General features: G+C 42.9%; 3 protein-coding genes and 1 pseudogene across 4 annotated transcripts; 3 read left to right on the forward strand and 1 right to left on the reverse strand.

Annotated features, from left to right (window-relative positions):
• Window positions 1–1,296: 1,296 nt before the first annotated feature.
• Window positions 1,297–2,755, forward strand: LOC115020815 (trypsin-1). The gene is made up of 6 exons (XM_029450799.1): window positions 1,297–1,336; window positions 1,550–1,700; window positions 1,827–2,077; window positions 2,168–2,304; window positions 2,405–2,506; window positions 2,631–2,755. Exons 1-6 carry the CDS (start codon window positions 1,297–1,299, stop codon window positions 2,676–2,678), a joined length of 729 nt encoding a protein of 242 aa, XP_029306659.1. The 3' UTR covers window positions 2,679–2,755.
• Window positions 2,756–5,963: 3,208 nt separating this feature from the next.
• LOC115020813 (trypsin-1-like) lies at window positions 5,964–7,447 on the forward strand (annotated as a pseudogene).
• Window positions 7,448–9,852: 2,405 nt separating this feature from the next.
• On the reverse strand, window positions 9,853–11,180 carry LOC115020814 (trypsin-2-like). Of its 2 annotated transcripts, none has more exons than XM_029450797.1 (4): window positions 10,835–11,180; window positions 10,480–10,739; window positions 10,223–10,359; window positions 9,853–10,127 (listed from the first exon to the last, which is right to left on the reverse strand). In XM_029450797.1, exons 1-4 carry the CDS (start codon window positions 11,008–11,010, stop codon window positions 9,975–9,977), a joined length of 726 nt encoding a protein of 241 aa, XP_029306657.1. In that variant the 5' UTR covers window positions 11,011–11,180; the 3' UTR covers window positions 9,853–9,974. The 2 variants fall into 2 exon arrangements, with proteins under 2 accessions (XP_029306657.1, XP_029306658.1); XM_029450798.1 differs by having other exon boundaries at window positions 10,223–10,342; window positions 10,466–10,739.
• Window positions 11,181–12,474: 1,294 nt separating this feature from the next.
• On the forward strand, window positions 12,475–14,230 carry LOC115020816 (trypsin-like). Its single transcript, XM_029450800.1, has 6 exons — window positions 12,475–12,514; window positions 12,696–12,846; window positions 13,025–13,123; window positions 13,240–13,403; window positions 13,761–13,897; window positions 13,991–14,230. The coding sequence occupies exons 1-6, from the start codon at window positions 12,475–12,477 to the stop codon at window positions 14,141–14,143; spliced, it is 744 nt and encodes a 247-aa protein (XP_029306660.1). The 3' UTR covers window positions 14,144–14,230.
• The last annotated feature ends 32 nt before the right edge of the window (window positions 14,231–14,262 follow it).

A 14,262-nucleotide genomic window follows, 5' to 3' on the forward strand; every position in this document is an offset into this window, starting at 1 on the left:
ATTGCACAATTAAAGATACAACTGAAACAGTGTCATTTAAGCAAATCTATAAAAGTGAGGAACAATTCACTGAGACAATGCTGTGGATTCTAAATCCTTCTAAACACCGTATGGATTTTGAATCTTCAGACGGCACCTGTTCTTCTTAATCTTCTACAAAAATTCATGTTATTCATGAATATTTATGATGTGAAAATCCAGCTGCTCCACTGAAACATCAAAACAGCCGAATGTACTTCAGGGTGATTCACTAACCATGACTCCAGATATTATATAAGTACTTGCTATACAGCTGTACTGTAAGAAAGTTACTGTATATTATATAGTATATGTATATGTATGTGTATTATCTGATGTGCATTTTATTGCATTTGTGAGTGTATTGCAGTTTTATGAAATTGAAAGCTGTATATTTTAACTACACATGTAAAAGACCGACTAAGGACAAGAGTTGAGCTGTGCAGCACATCTGTTTCATGCTCATCAAAAATCAATTAACTTCAATACAACAGCAGATCTGCACTCAATTCTATTAGGCGTTAATATGCAGACTTCTTTAGCTAAATGTGTCATTATGTAGTGAGTTAAACTTATTTGTATTGATCTCAATTCTTCAATATCCCTTTTCACTGTAACAATGTTATAAAAACATCAGTTTACTGAAAGTAAATGACTGAGAAGTGTCCTTACTGCTCATTTCTAATAGTAGTTGTGCGATCAAGTGATTTTGTTTCTTGGTGGTGTCCGTCTCTCGTCGCTTCACTGAATCAACATTTTCTGAAGACGCGTGGGTTGCTTTTCCTGTGAAAGCCACACTCGACTGTGTTTGTGAACCAGGCCATCTGCAGAGCTGCAACCATGCACTGCACAAATCCCTCCATGTCAAGGTTAACAATTACAAAACACATCCTGTGCTAAAAATACAGATGCATCCCCACATATAACAAGTGTGCTTAGTTCAGTGTGCTCAGAGATTAATCGATCCACATGGGTAATGACTTTTCATATTCACGCAAACATTTTCTTTGCTTCCCCGATATCCCTCATGCATAATTGCATTTTAACACTTAAAAGACTTAGAAATAACATTACATAACATTTTCACACATGCAGTATGAGAGTAGAGCACACGCAATGTTTGACTTTCCAATACCTACAAAAAAACAAAACAATTCCAGGATCGTGATTGGTCAAAAACACCTTGGAGGTGTGTTCAGGTAGGAAAGCGAGCGGAACCGTTGTATATAAACCAGGGCTCCAGGGGAAGTCTATCATCAACCGGATCACACAGCAATCATGAGGTCTCTGGTCTTCCTTCTGCTCATCGGAGCTGCTTGTGAGTGTGAAGTTCTCATCCTGCAGATGTCTGTGGGACTTTATCCCAGAACTTAGTGCAGAACAATCACAGCATCTGCATAAAGCCAGGGTTTGAATTACAGAACAGCTGATTGATCTCTGACCACCCTCAGAACTCAGAATAATAATGTACACTTTGGGGTTTGACTACAAAACTTGGTTTCTGACTATTTGGCCTCCTGTGTGTTTTCAGTTGCCACGGAGGACGACAAGATCGTCGGAGGCTATGAGTGCAAGCCCCACTCCCAGCCCCATCAGGTGTCTCTGAACTCTGGCTACCACTTCTGTGGAGGCTCCCTGGTCAACGAGAACTGGGTTGTGTCCGCTGCTCACTGCTACAAATCGTAAGCACAGCCCTCTTGTTTTTCAGGGTTCTAGGTCTGACTTGGTTACCTGAGGGGGGTGCAGATTAACATTTGATCATTTGTGTGTGTTTTGTCACTAATCCCATGTTTTCCAATTGTTTTTAGCCGCGTGCAGGTGCGTATGGGAGAGCACCACATCAGGGTCACCGAGGGAAACGAGCAGTTCATCAGCTCCTCCCGTGTCATCCGTCACCCCAACTACACCTCCTACAACATCAACAATGACATCATGCTGATCAAGCTGAGCAAGCCCGCCACCCTCAACCAGTACGTGCAGCCTGTGGCTCTGCCCAGCAGCTGTGCTCCCGCTGGCACCATGTGCACCGTCTCTGGCTGGGGCAACACCATGAGCTCCAGTGAGTAACATCTGCATGTTAACAGCTAGAAGTTACACAATGTTTTCTTTTCATTTGAGTTATTCTAAACGTTCAACCCTTACCTTTTAGTGGACGACGGAGACAAGCTGCAGTGCCTGAACATCCCCATCCTGTCTCACAGAGACTGTGATAACTCCTACCCCGGCATGATCACTGATGCCATGTTCTGCGCTGGATACCTGGAGGGAGGCAAGGACTCTTGCCAGGTATGTAACAAGAAGACTCTGCAGGGGTCCTCGTCCTAGACCAGTGCATGTTAGAATCCAGAATATTGTGAATGTTCTTCACATATACATTCTCTCTCAGGGAGACTCTGGTGGACCCGTCGTGTGCAACGGTGAGCTGCAGGGTGTTGTGTCCTGGGGCTACGGATGTGCTGAGAGGAACAACCCCGGTGTCTACGCCAAGGTAAGCCTGAAAGATATCTATAATACATAATGTGGCTGCTGTATATGAAGTCTACATTTCACAAGTGAACCATATGTGCTATTAGCTGTCTTGCTAACAAACCTCTCTCTGTCTCCACTCACAGGTCTGCCTCTTCAACGCCTGGCTGGAGAGCACCATGGCCAGCTATTAAGTCTGACCCTGCGACCCCCATCTCACTGTGCTGCCTTTCTTCCATCATTCTAACTCCAGGATTGTTGTTGAGTTTTTAACGATGATGCAGTCAATAAAGTCCTCCACCTCGACTTGCAAATGATGTTTCCCTCAGTTTGTTGCCTGTGTTTTCCTCCATCATATCTTCATCACCATACTTTCAAATATAACTTCATTACACAAAGATGTTAACCTGTTAACTGCTCTTCAGGATACAGTAAAAAACAAAGCAATTACTTCTGATGTGTGTATAAATACACATCCACGTGTTGAAGTAACCAAAATGTGTTGCATGCAACACTTATATAGAATATAATACAACACCAATACATGTTGTGTCCAGTGCAGTAGAGTCTTAATCATTGGTCATTTGTTACATAACAAGTTAATTCAGTTAATAAGTACCAGCTCATATCCTTTCAAATGTCCTTCATGTGCATTACATACACACTTACAGCTAAATGTTGGCACTACTTTTGTGCCCACCATTTCACTAAACTGTTGGGTTGTTGTATTTTTTTATTTGTGTGTTTACAGGATGATGCATCCTGATTTTTAAGATAATAACCTGCATGTTTTTACTGCAGTGTTGCTCCAGTTTCATCTTTTTCTTTCTCTTGATCTCCAGCGTCCAACAGAAACCGTGTGCAGCGCCTGAACATCCCCGTCCTGTGTGAGAGGGACTGTGATAACTCCTACCCCGGCATGATCACTGACGCCATGTTCTGCGCTGGATACCTGGAGAGAAGCAAGGACTCCTGCCAGGTATGTAATTCGATGTTCACGCAGGGAACGCAGATATAGCTGAATGGAATACTTGGTACTTCTAAGTCCCGTTGTGTGCATCTGTGAGCTGCAGGGTTTTGTGTCCAGGGGCTTTGGATATGCTGAGAAGGACCGACCCTGTGTCTACGCCAAGGTTGAGTTCATCCTGCAATGCTCTGCTGATCCACGGCTCTAAGTGTGGTCTTCTTCACTTTCAGATCTGCATCTTTAACACCATCCAGCTACTAAACAAGGAAGTCCATTCAAGCAGCCCTTCATCATTTACTTCCATGTTTTGTGTTGAACAATATGACAAATAAACCATTTAAAGCAAATGACTTGTGTCGACATTATGTGAAATAAAATCAAATAACAGATTATAGAGCAGAGGTGTCAAACATACGCCCCGAGGGCCAGAACCAGTCCGCCTAAGGGTTTAAATTCGGCCCATGGACATGTTTGCAGTCTGTGCAATTAACAGTGTCAACTATTTTTTTATTTAGTATAAAATATAAGATATTACATTGTCCTGTTGCAAAGTGCTTCTACCAGTGGTGGAATGTAACTCAAGTACATTTACTCAAATACTGTACTTCAGTACAATGTTGATGCACTTTATACTTCTACTCCACTACATTATAAACACCAATATTGAACTATTTAATTTATTTGACAGGTATAGTTACTAGTTACTTTTATTTTGCATAAAATATTACTTATGAATGATTTAGCATGTTTACAGATTAAAGGCTGTGCAGACCCACTCAGGCGTTTTCAGTTCTGTGTCTGATAAACCAGATTCAGGTTGGAGTTCTGCAAACTATGCAGGGATGCACATAAAGTCTTCATGCACTAATAAGCAAAATAAAGTTGTTATTTGTCTCACAACAAAACTAACTTTTGCACAAAAGTTTTAAGAAGTATAATTTTTCGGGACTCTTTAATTTAATACTCTTGAATGTGTGATTCTGCACAATGAGTACTTTTGATACAGTGAGTCCATTCTTCTGCTAATACTTTGCTACTTCTACTTGCAGCAGAGTATTTTTTAATTGTGCTGTTGGTAGTTTTAAGTGAAGGATTTCTACCTATTTATTAAAAACTGCCTTTTAAGAAATACTACAAAGAATACTTGTGTTTTCAACGCAGCCTCACCCCCTCGTATCTGAATTTAGTTTTTAGGTAACAGATGCTGAGAAACCCACAGCTGTGAGATACCGTGTTCACACACATCTAAAGATAGAGGTGACTTGTGTACCTGTGCAATCTGACCGGAGAAACAGGAGCCAACTCTCATCTGCTGGATTCAAAACCCTTCACCGAAATACAAGTAGCAAAGTTAAAACTCCTAAAAAGCCTGCATGCACATATTTAATAAAAAGTAAAGAAGTAACAGAAACAGAAACGTCATACATGTCGTGAAAGATGTTTTAGCTGAGAATCTTTATGACCTGCACGCTTCATATAACCGACCTGGGTTCTCTTTCTTTCTCTAAATCCAGTGACGGTCTTCCATGAGAGCTGCACATAATGCAGATGATTCCCTCCCCACTATGCGACCTCTGCCCTGATGGACTTATAGGTTTTGTTTTACACGTGTTTTGGAGTCAGGCGTCCTCCACACTGTCAGATGTGTCGGGAACTGTAGAACCATGTTCACCCACTAGGAGCTATGCTCCTAAATTATTTCCAGATTAAACATCCTGAGAAACGTGTCTTGTTAGCAGGAAACCTCCTCACATGCTCACACGTGTACAAGGTCGACGCACATTCCTTGATGTGATCTCTATAGAGCTCTCAGTGGCTAAAATGCAGAGCGCGAGTGAGAGAACTGGTGTGTATGATGAGGTGAAGGAGCACTGCTCATCTGTCATTGTCTGATGTAAGAAGGACCATGTAAACGCTTCAAATTGAAAAACAAAAATTTAAAACAAATGTTGTATTTCCTCTGTATAAGTGTGTGTACAGGATGTAACTACCTTGCTCTCGTTTGAGAAAAGAAGTAGCAGAAACACTCATTGTGAAGAATTGTTCCCTTGCAGACTTACAGTTTAATTATTGATGGTTTTATACAGAGATAAGTTGAAAGTGGTGCAAAGCCAAACTCCATATTCTGCTTAATAGCAATACATCACATTCCAGCACTAGATCATTTATTTAACCCCCATTCTGTTAACTCCAGCTGTTAGATAAATGAGGTGGATTAAAAAAACAACACTTTTTCTCTGAATGTAATTAAGGAATATAAAATATAAAATATGTATGATCATCACTGTATTTCAGCACAGTTCCTGTATCTGCTGATTCACATTCAAAAATGAAATGAAAAGGTTTTTTTTTACGTTATTCTGGAAGCGACTCACCTGACCCCAACGTCCTGCGACAGAGATTGGCTCCTCGCTGACCAATGAGGAGGTGCGGACAGCAGGGCAGCTCTCCTGACTGTGGATATAAACCAGGGCTCCAGGGGAAGTCTATCATCAACCGGATCACACAGCAATCATGAGGTCTCTGGTCTTCCTTCTGCTCATCGGAGCTGCTTGTGAGTGTGAAGTTCTCATCCTGCAGATGTCTGTGGGACTTTATCCCAGAACTTAGTGCAGAACAATCACAGCATCTGCATAAAGCCAGGGTTTGAATTACAGAACAGCTGATTGATCTCTGACCACCCTCAGAACTCTAAATAATAATGCACACTTTGGGGTTTGACTACAAAACTTGGTTTCTGACTATTTGGCCTCCTGTGTGTTTTCAGTTGCCACGGAGGACGACAAGATCGTCGGAGGCTATGAGTGCAAGCCCTACTCCCAGCCCCATCAGGTGTCTCTGAACTCTGGCTACCACTTCTGTGGAGGCTCCCTGGTCAACGAGAACTGGGTTGTGTCCGCTGCTCACTGCTACAAATCGTAAGCACAGCCCTCTTGTTTTTCAGGGTTCTAGGTCTGACTTGGTTACCTGAGGGGGGTGCAGATTAACATTTGATCATTTGTGTGTGTTTTGTCACTAATCCCCTGTTTTCCAATTGTTTTTAGCCGCGTGCAGGTGCGTATGGGAGAGCACCACATCAGGGTCACCGAGGGAAACGAGCAGTTCATCAGCTCCTCCCGTGTCATCCGTCACCCCAACTACACCTCCTACAACATCAACAATGACATCATGCTGATCAAGCTGAGCAAGCCCGCCACCCTCAACCAGTACGTGCAGCCTGTGGCTCTGCCCAGCAGCTGTGCTCCCGCTGGCACCATGTGCACCGTCTCTGGCTGGGGCAACACCATGAGCTCCAGTGAGTAACATCTGCATGTTAACAGCTAGAAGTTACACAATGTTTTCTTTTCATTTGAGTTATTCTAAACGTTCAACCCTTACCTTTTAGTGGACGACGGAGACAAGCTGCAGTGCCTGAACATCCCCATCCTGTCTCACAGAGACTGTGATAACTCCTACCCCGGCATGATCACTGATGCCATGTTCTGCGCTGGATACCTGGAGGGAGGCAAGGACTCTTGCCAGGTATGTAACAAGAAGAGTCTGCAGGGGTCCTCGTCCTAGACCAGTGCATGTTAGAATCCAGAATATTGTGAATGTTCTTCACATATACATTCTCTCTCAGGGAGACTCCGGTGGACCCGTCGTGTGCAACGGTGAGCTGCAGGGTGTTGTGTCCTGGGGCTACGGATGTGCTGAGAGGAACAACCCCGGTGTCTACGCCAAGGTAAGCCTGAAAGATATCTATAATACATAATGTGGCTGCTGTATATGAAGTCTACATTTCACAAGTGAACCATATGTGCTATTAGCTGTCTTGCTAACAAACCTCTCTCTGTCTCCACTCACAGGTCTGCCTCTTCAACGCCTGGCTGGAGAGCACCATGGCCAGCTATTAAGTCTGACCCTGCGACCCCCATCTCACTGTGCTGCCTTTCTTCCATCATTCTAACTCCAGGATTGTTGTTGAGTTTTTAACGATGAGCAGTCAATAAAGTCCTCCACCTCGACTTGCAAATGATGTTTCCCTCAGTTTGTTGCCTGTGTTTTCCTCCATCATATCTTCATCACCATACTTTCAAATATAACTTCATTACACAAAGATGTTAACCTGTTAACTGCTCTTCAGGATACAGTAAAAAACAAAGCTATTACTTCTGTTGTGTATAAATACACCTCCACGTGTTGAAGTAACCAAAATGTGTTGCATACAACACTTATATAGAACAGCACATATCAAAGTGTCACATGCACTATTGAATGACTAAACAAATGCTGTTGCCTCAGACGTACCTCTTAGCTAAAGCGTTGCATTGGATTTGATGAATTTTAAGGCATTTAAAACATTATTTATATTTAAAATGATGTTTATATACCACTTACTGGTTTGCCTAACACACCACAATAAATAATCATGTCCTTCTGGGGTCCTGCGTCAAGCGTAACATCCACATTACATGATTTGAACTCTTTCTAACCCTCTTTAGCAGCATTTCAACGGTTTCATAACGCAGCTGAACAGATTGCGGTTCCTTCATCTCGTGCTGGAAGTCTCACAACTCATTAGAGGAGAGATGTCTGCTGTGGTTGTTGCCAATTAATAATTCAACTTCATTCCCCAGCATTTGAAGTATGAATAAATTAATTATAAATGGATATGCAAAAACGATTTTTAAAAGGGACTTTAATTTTTTTCATTCGTTTAGTAATCTGTCTTCTTGTCATCTTGCATTTCATCACCTCGTCTCTGTCTGCATGTGGCTTCAGCGTGTCTGAGCGGAACAGAGATTTCTGTGCAGCTGCCCATCGATTGATTTCAAGCAGTCTGATGCTTGCTGTGAAATTGTCATCCAGCCGTCACTTGTGGCACAGATGACAGCTTCGACTGACCTTTCATGGACGAGCAAAGAAGGCAATTATGGCGAGCATGACATTTGTTTTCTTGTTGAAGAGTCAAAGTAATTGAGCATCATAATGTGACGGATGATCAATCAAAAATGTGCAACTTTACACTTCCTATTTCTTTTTACTTTTGCTTCCATTCTCATGAAGTACAGTAGAGCGCCGATGTATTAAAACTTCCCAGAAGGAATTCCTCAGCACACTATAAAGTCTTTCTTATATCTTCCAGGCATGAGCTCCTTTTGTTTGTATCCAAAAGCAACCAAAACATTTACTTTGGCCTTTAAAACACGTCCAACATTTCAGACTTTGACAGAATAAAGAGACATGATGTCAAAGAAGCATCGTGATGGAAACTGTGAAGGAGTGTGTGAGTTATCTTTGAACCACAAAACTTTATTGAGATTAACAGTTAGTCTTCATTGAGTTTCTCTGCCTCCAGAAGAAGAAACTCAAAGAACACTTGTTCAGTTGTGAATTGAACTCTTTGAACACAATTCAATGGAAGTCTAACTCCTTATTGGATTCTTGTCGTATACGATACTGACATTGATAAATGGGGCGTTGCAACATCTGCTCGCTTGCTTTCCGGTTGTATAAAACGTTCTGCACTCGGGAGACAGGAAATCAAAATGAGGGCGATATTCATGTGCTCCAACAAAACAAAGAAAATACCTTATTAACACCCATCACCAACACTCTGCAGACGTTAACAGGTGAAAGCAACAGTTTGTGTCTCTTATTTTGATGTGGGTTAAAGACAAAGTGATGTTTATAACAAGTGGACCTAGTCACCGTGACGTCATTGCTTTATGGACTGTCGTCGCCATCTTGGCTTTTTGGGACAAGAAGTGACACGAGAGGGTTGAGCAAAGCACAACCGAACATTTTTAGGCGATTAAATGCTACAATTAACTTTGATGAACTGAGAACACAATGTGAAATGTGTTAAAGTTCTAAGACGTAAACATGGAGAGCACCAGGTTGGTAGCGACCTGTCAATCACAAGTTAGCGACGCACGCCCTAAAGCATGCCCTGCTTTATTGTCTATAAAATAAACATCATGCTGTATTGAAGAAGACTTGAAACTAACAATTGAGACCATGAAGTCGTCAGGAAAATGTTTACTTAGGTAATAAATCAAATGAAGTCATTTCCCTAAAGATACAATCAAACCTCTTTTTGCAGCCAGTGATATTAAAGAGAAGGCAGAGGTTTTGCCGCTTGACTTCACACACACACACACACACACACACACACACACACACACACACACACAATATCTTTCTCACAAGCTGATGCACTTGTGTTATTGTATTTGTATAGTGTACTGACTGATAAGCTGGTGTTGTTTCCCTGTGGTTTATATTTGTTGGAAATGTCACCACTGAAAACATTGTGAGCGCTGCAGTATTGTCAACATTAACACACTGATGCGTCATAAAATGGTAAATTATTTATTGATTGCGCCCTGACGTCTCACATCTGGTTGTCTCTCTGTCCCACCGTTTCTCCCGCTGCCTCTCTTCTTGACACAACCCACCACCGCCTCCCGTCTCTTTCAATTTCAAACTCCGCCTGATTCGCCCTCTCTCACACAGCTCTGTGATGGGACATCACAGCCTAGGTGTATCTGGAGAGAATATCGTTGATCCAGGGCATCAGAGAGCAGACTTTGGTGTAAACGCCCGGGTAGTTGGGTTGAGCACAGCCCTGGCCCCAAGAGACAATACCCTGCAGCTCCCCATTACACACCAGAGGACCTCCAGAGTCGCCCTGAGCAGAGGAGAGAGAAGAGTTGATTCTTTCCATCATTTCATCTCCTTAAATGTCGCCTTTATTTTATGTGCTGTGTAAGTGTGTGGAAATACCTGACAAGCGTCCTTGCCTCCCTCCAGATATCCAGCGCACACCATGCGGTCAGTGATCATGCCGGGGTAGGAGCCATCGCATTCCTTGTGAGACAGAATGGGGACGTCCACACATTGGAGGTAAAACGGGTTGAACACTGCAAATAAGAGCAAGACAAAAAAGATAAAGCGGGAACAGTTTTACCAATATCACGATAACCAATATATATATATATATATATATATGACATGACATGTGAAGATCAGGTGCACCTCACCTTGATCAGAGTAGATGTTTCCCCATCCGGACACCGTGCACATGTCCCCGGCTGCAGGGCAGGCTTTGGGCAGGGCGACGGGCTTGACGTACTGGTTGACGGTGACGGGGTGCGCCAGCTTCATCAGCATGATGTCGTAGTCCAGGGTCTGGTAGTCGTAACTCTGATGCCAGTAGATAGCATCCACCGACATGAACTGCTCCGTGCCCTCGTTCCTATAGATGTGGTTGTCACCCAAAATGGCAATCTGTGAAAAGGGGCTGAAACAAAGAAACCAAGAAGAGAAATGATCTTACTTCTCTTAAACATACAGTTCATGCAGAAACATTTGAATATACGTTTATGTAATGCAAACTTTTGCCAGCAGTGGGCAGCGGAGGCGATCCACTGGTCGTTGATGAGGGAGCCACCGCAGTAGTGGTAGCCAAGGTTGATAGACACCTGCCAGGGTTGAGAGTGGGCTTCACACTCGTACCCTCCCACGATCCTGTCATCCATAGGTGCTGCAGCTGTGGTGCGAAGGAAATGCATATGTCTTCATATTTATCACACTTTCTATTCATCGTAAAAATCCTTGCACGTACTTGCACATGTACTTTACCTGCAGCGCCCAGGAGTGTGACAACAATCAGGCCAATCATCTTGTGGCTGACTCACTTCCTACGATCAGACTGGAGGTGAACGATCTGTCACTCACTGCATTTATACCTAAACTCCTCCGTGCCTTTCCCTGCACTCCCTCCTCCAATCCTCCAAACCTCGACCCAATTCTATCCACCCACCCCTGAAAAATAACCTTATCTTCTTATGTGCCACGTTCATCCTTTCAGTTAATAAATAAGCCACATCTCACCTATTTTTGGCCTTGGAGAGTGTTTTCTGTTCCTTGTTTTTGACACATCATTTTCTACACCTATCACCTAAATAAATGGTCCCATTCTTTTTAGGGGTCTGTAACTCCCTTCTCCTTTTTATTTTATTTAGCAGACGCTGTGTTATTACATATTGGATGAATACAAGAGGAGAGAGCAGGAGCGTCAAACTCATTTTAGTTCATGGTCCACATACTTCAAATCTCAAGTGGCCCGGACCAGTAAAACCACTGCATGATAACTAACAACAGCTCCTATAGTGTAAAGAAGAACATTCACACTCTGAAAATGTTCACAATTAATGAACAATTCATTTACGAAACAGATGAACAGCCTGAGGCGTTCCAAGAAAGATACGTGCAATTTCAACACAACAACAATATGTGTCAGTTCTTCCACATTGAGTCTACTTACTGTCATTATATTGTACGTGCATTACAACTAACACTGGATCCACAAAGGCACTAAACGTTAGAGCTTAAAGCTCGATCGCTGTCTGACACAGAAACAGAAAAACATGTTTCTTTTGGACGACAGAGGATTTGTTACTCACCTCTCTTGGCTTTTACTCAAGGACAACTGGAAGTGGAGACGTAAAACATTTTTATTAATTTATTATTTATTTATTATTTATTCATTTATTTATTATTTATTTATTTATTTATTTATTATTTATTCATTTATTTATTTATTATTTATTATCATATTATCATTATTATTATTGTTATTATATTATTGTTATTATTATTATTATTATTATTACATTTTCTTTGTATTTCTTCCTACATTGTCCCAAAGCTAAAAGAAGGTTGTATAACAGTTTAACCTGTTTTATATTGTATCTTGCCAACAATGAGTGATCCATGAGAAACCGAAGGCAGGTGTTAAATGTTTGACCTTGACATTTGTAAATGAGGGGGGGGGGGGGGGGGGGGGGGGGGGGGGGAGAATGATAAGAGAGTATATTCGACACCTAGTGCCAAGACTGCGAGGACACAGATGGGGTCAAGAGAAAGGGGGAGGAGAGGAGGAGGCGGGGGGACGGGACGAGCGCAGCGCGGCTGGTGGCATATAAATTTGGGCCGAAGTGTGTCAAGTGTCTTCTGATCATTCACCTGACACCATGAGACTGCTGGCTTTGTTGCTGCTGATCGGAGCTGCTGGTAAAGACACAGTGATACACACATAAGGAGACATCTGTACACATATGAGAGCACACACACCACACGTACACACACACACACACACACACACACACACACACACACACAGTGTTTCATGCGTACTGCAAGCTATTTCAAAAAGTTGTGGTTAAAGATGTATCTCTTTCTGTGTGTGTGACAGCGGCAGTTCCCCGTGGAGATGGGAGGGTCATTGGCGGGTATGAGTGTAATCCTCACTCACGTCCATACATGGCCTCCCTCAACTACGGTTACCACTTCTGTGGTGGGGTGCTCATCAACGAGCAGTGGGTGCTCTCCGTAGCCCACTGCTGGTACAAGTAAGTATATACTGATGGATAAAATACTGCAGGTGAAAGACTAACGATCTAATCCAGGAGCATATATGGAGGACATATGGATATATGGAGATTAAGAGTGATGTAGAAGTATAATAAAGAACGGCTTTTACTGCTTCCACATTATTCTGTCATGTTGTTCCTCCTCTCTCAGTCCCTATTACATGCAGATCATTCTGGGAGACCACGACATGCGAGTGTTTGAGGGAACTGAGCAGCTCATGAAGACTGAAAACATCATTTGGCATCCTGCGTGAGTAAACGTGGAAAAGCCTGAGACTCTTCTTCCTTGTGCACGATTCGTCATCTGCTTCCTTCATTCAGTGCAGAGAACCAGCTGAAGCTTGTTTTATATTTCTATGTGTGCAGTTACGACTACCAGACTCTGGATTATGACATCATGATGATTAAGCTCTACCACCCAGTGGAGGTGACCGCGGCAGTCGCACCCATCCCGTTGCCTACAAGCTGTCCTTATGGGGGGCTCTCCTGCTCTGTGTCTGGCTGGGGTAACACTGCCTTGGGTGGCGAGGGTAGGTTGATTATAATGTTTACAATTGTACAGCTGAACAACAAGCTTAATGACATTATGTGTCGAATGAAAATGAAAAGTCCCATAAAAAGCTGAAGACCTGCAGCTCACTCCACGTGCACGTCCAGCGGTGGTAAGTGCTCCCAGGGCACCAAATGTGTATTAATCCACGGATGAAAATAGTCCCCAACAAATGTATTCTTGTTCAGAGTAACTTTTACAAAAAAACAACAACTGTGTCTAGCTGTGTTCGGGAAAGATGTTCCTCTTTTTATCAAATAAATATATATATTTGTGACCTGTTTTATGGGTTATATATGAAATGTTTCTATGACTGTCTCTGTTCTGTGTGTTACAGTGTACATGCCCACTCTTCTGCAGTGTTTGGATGTGCCCATAGTGGACAACCAGGTCTGTGAGAACATCTACCCTGGCATGATCTCCCCCAGGATGGTGTGTGCCGGATACATGGATGGAGGCAGAGATATTTGCAATGTGAGTTTTACAGTAAAAGCTTTTCACAGCTCTGTGTTTTTTTGTGTGGAAGACTTAACCCCATGCTCACACTCCCTCTGTGTTTATCACCAGGGAGACTCCGGCAGCCCTCTGGTGTGTGATGGAGAGGTCCATGGCCTGGTGTCATGGGGTCAGGGATGTGCCCTGCCGAACTACCCTGGAGTCTACGTCAAAGTGTGTGAGTTCCACTCCTGGTTTGAAGAGACCCTGGCAGCCAACCCCTGAAGAAACGACCCCTGTTTCACTTCTACCACTGGTCCCCTTCAATCTCCTCTGGAGTTTGTACTCCCTCATACATCAACACACATGTGCCAGAACGTAGAAATCTAAATAAAACCACTTGG

Source organism: Cottoperca gobio, chromosome 16, assembly GCF_900634415.1.
Source record: "Cottoperca gobio chromosome 16, fCotGob3.1, whole genome shotgun sequence".
Classification (NCBI taxonomy): Eukaryota; Metazoa; Chordata; class Actinopteri; order Perciformes; family Bovichtidae; genus Cottoperca; species Cottoperca gobio.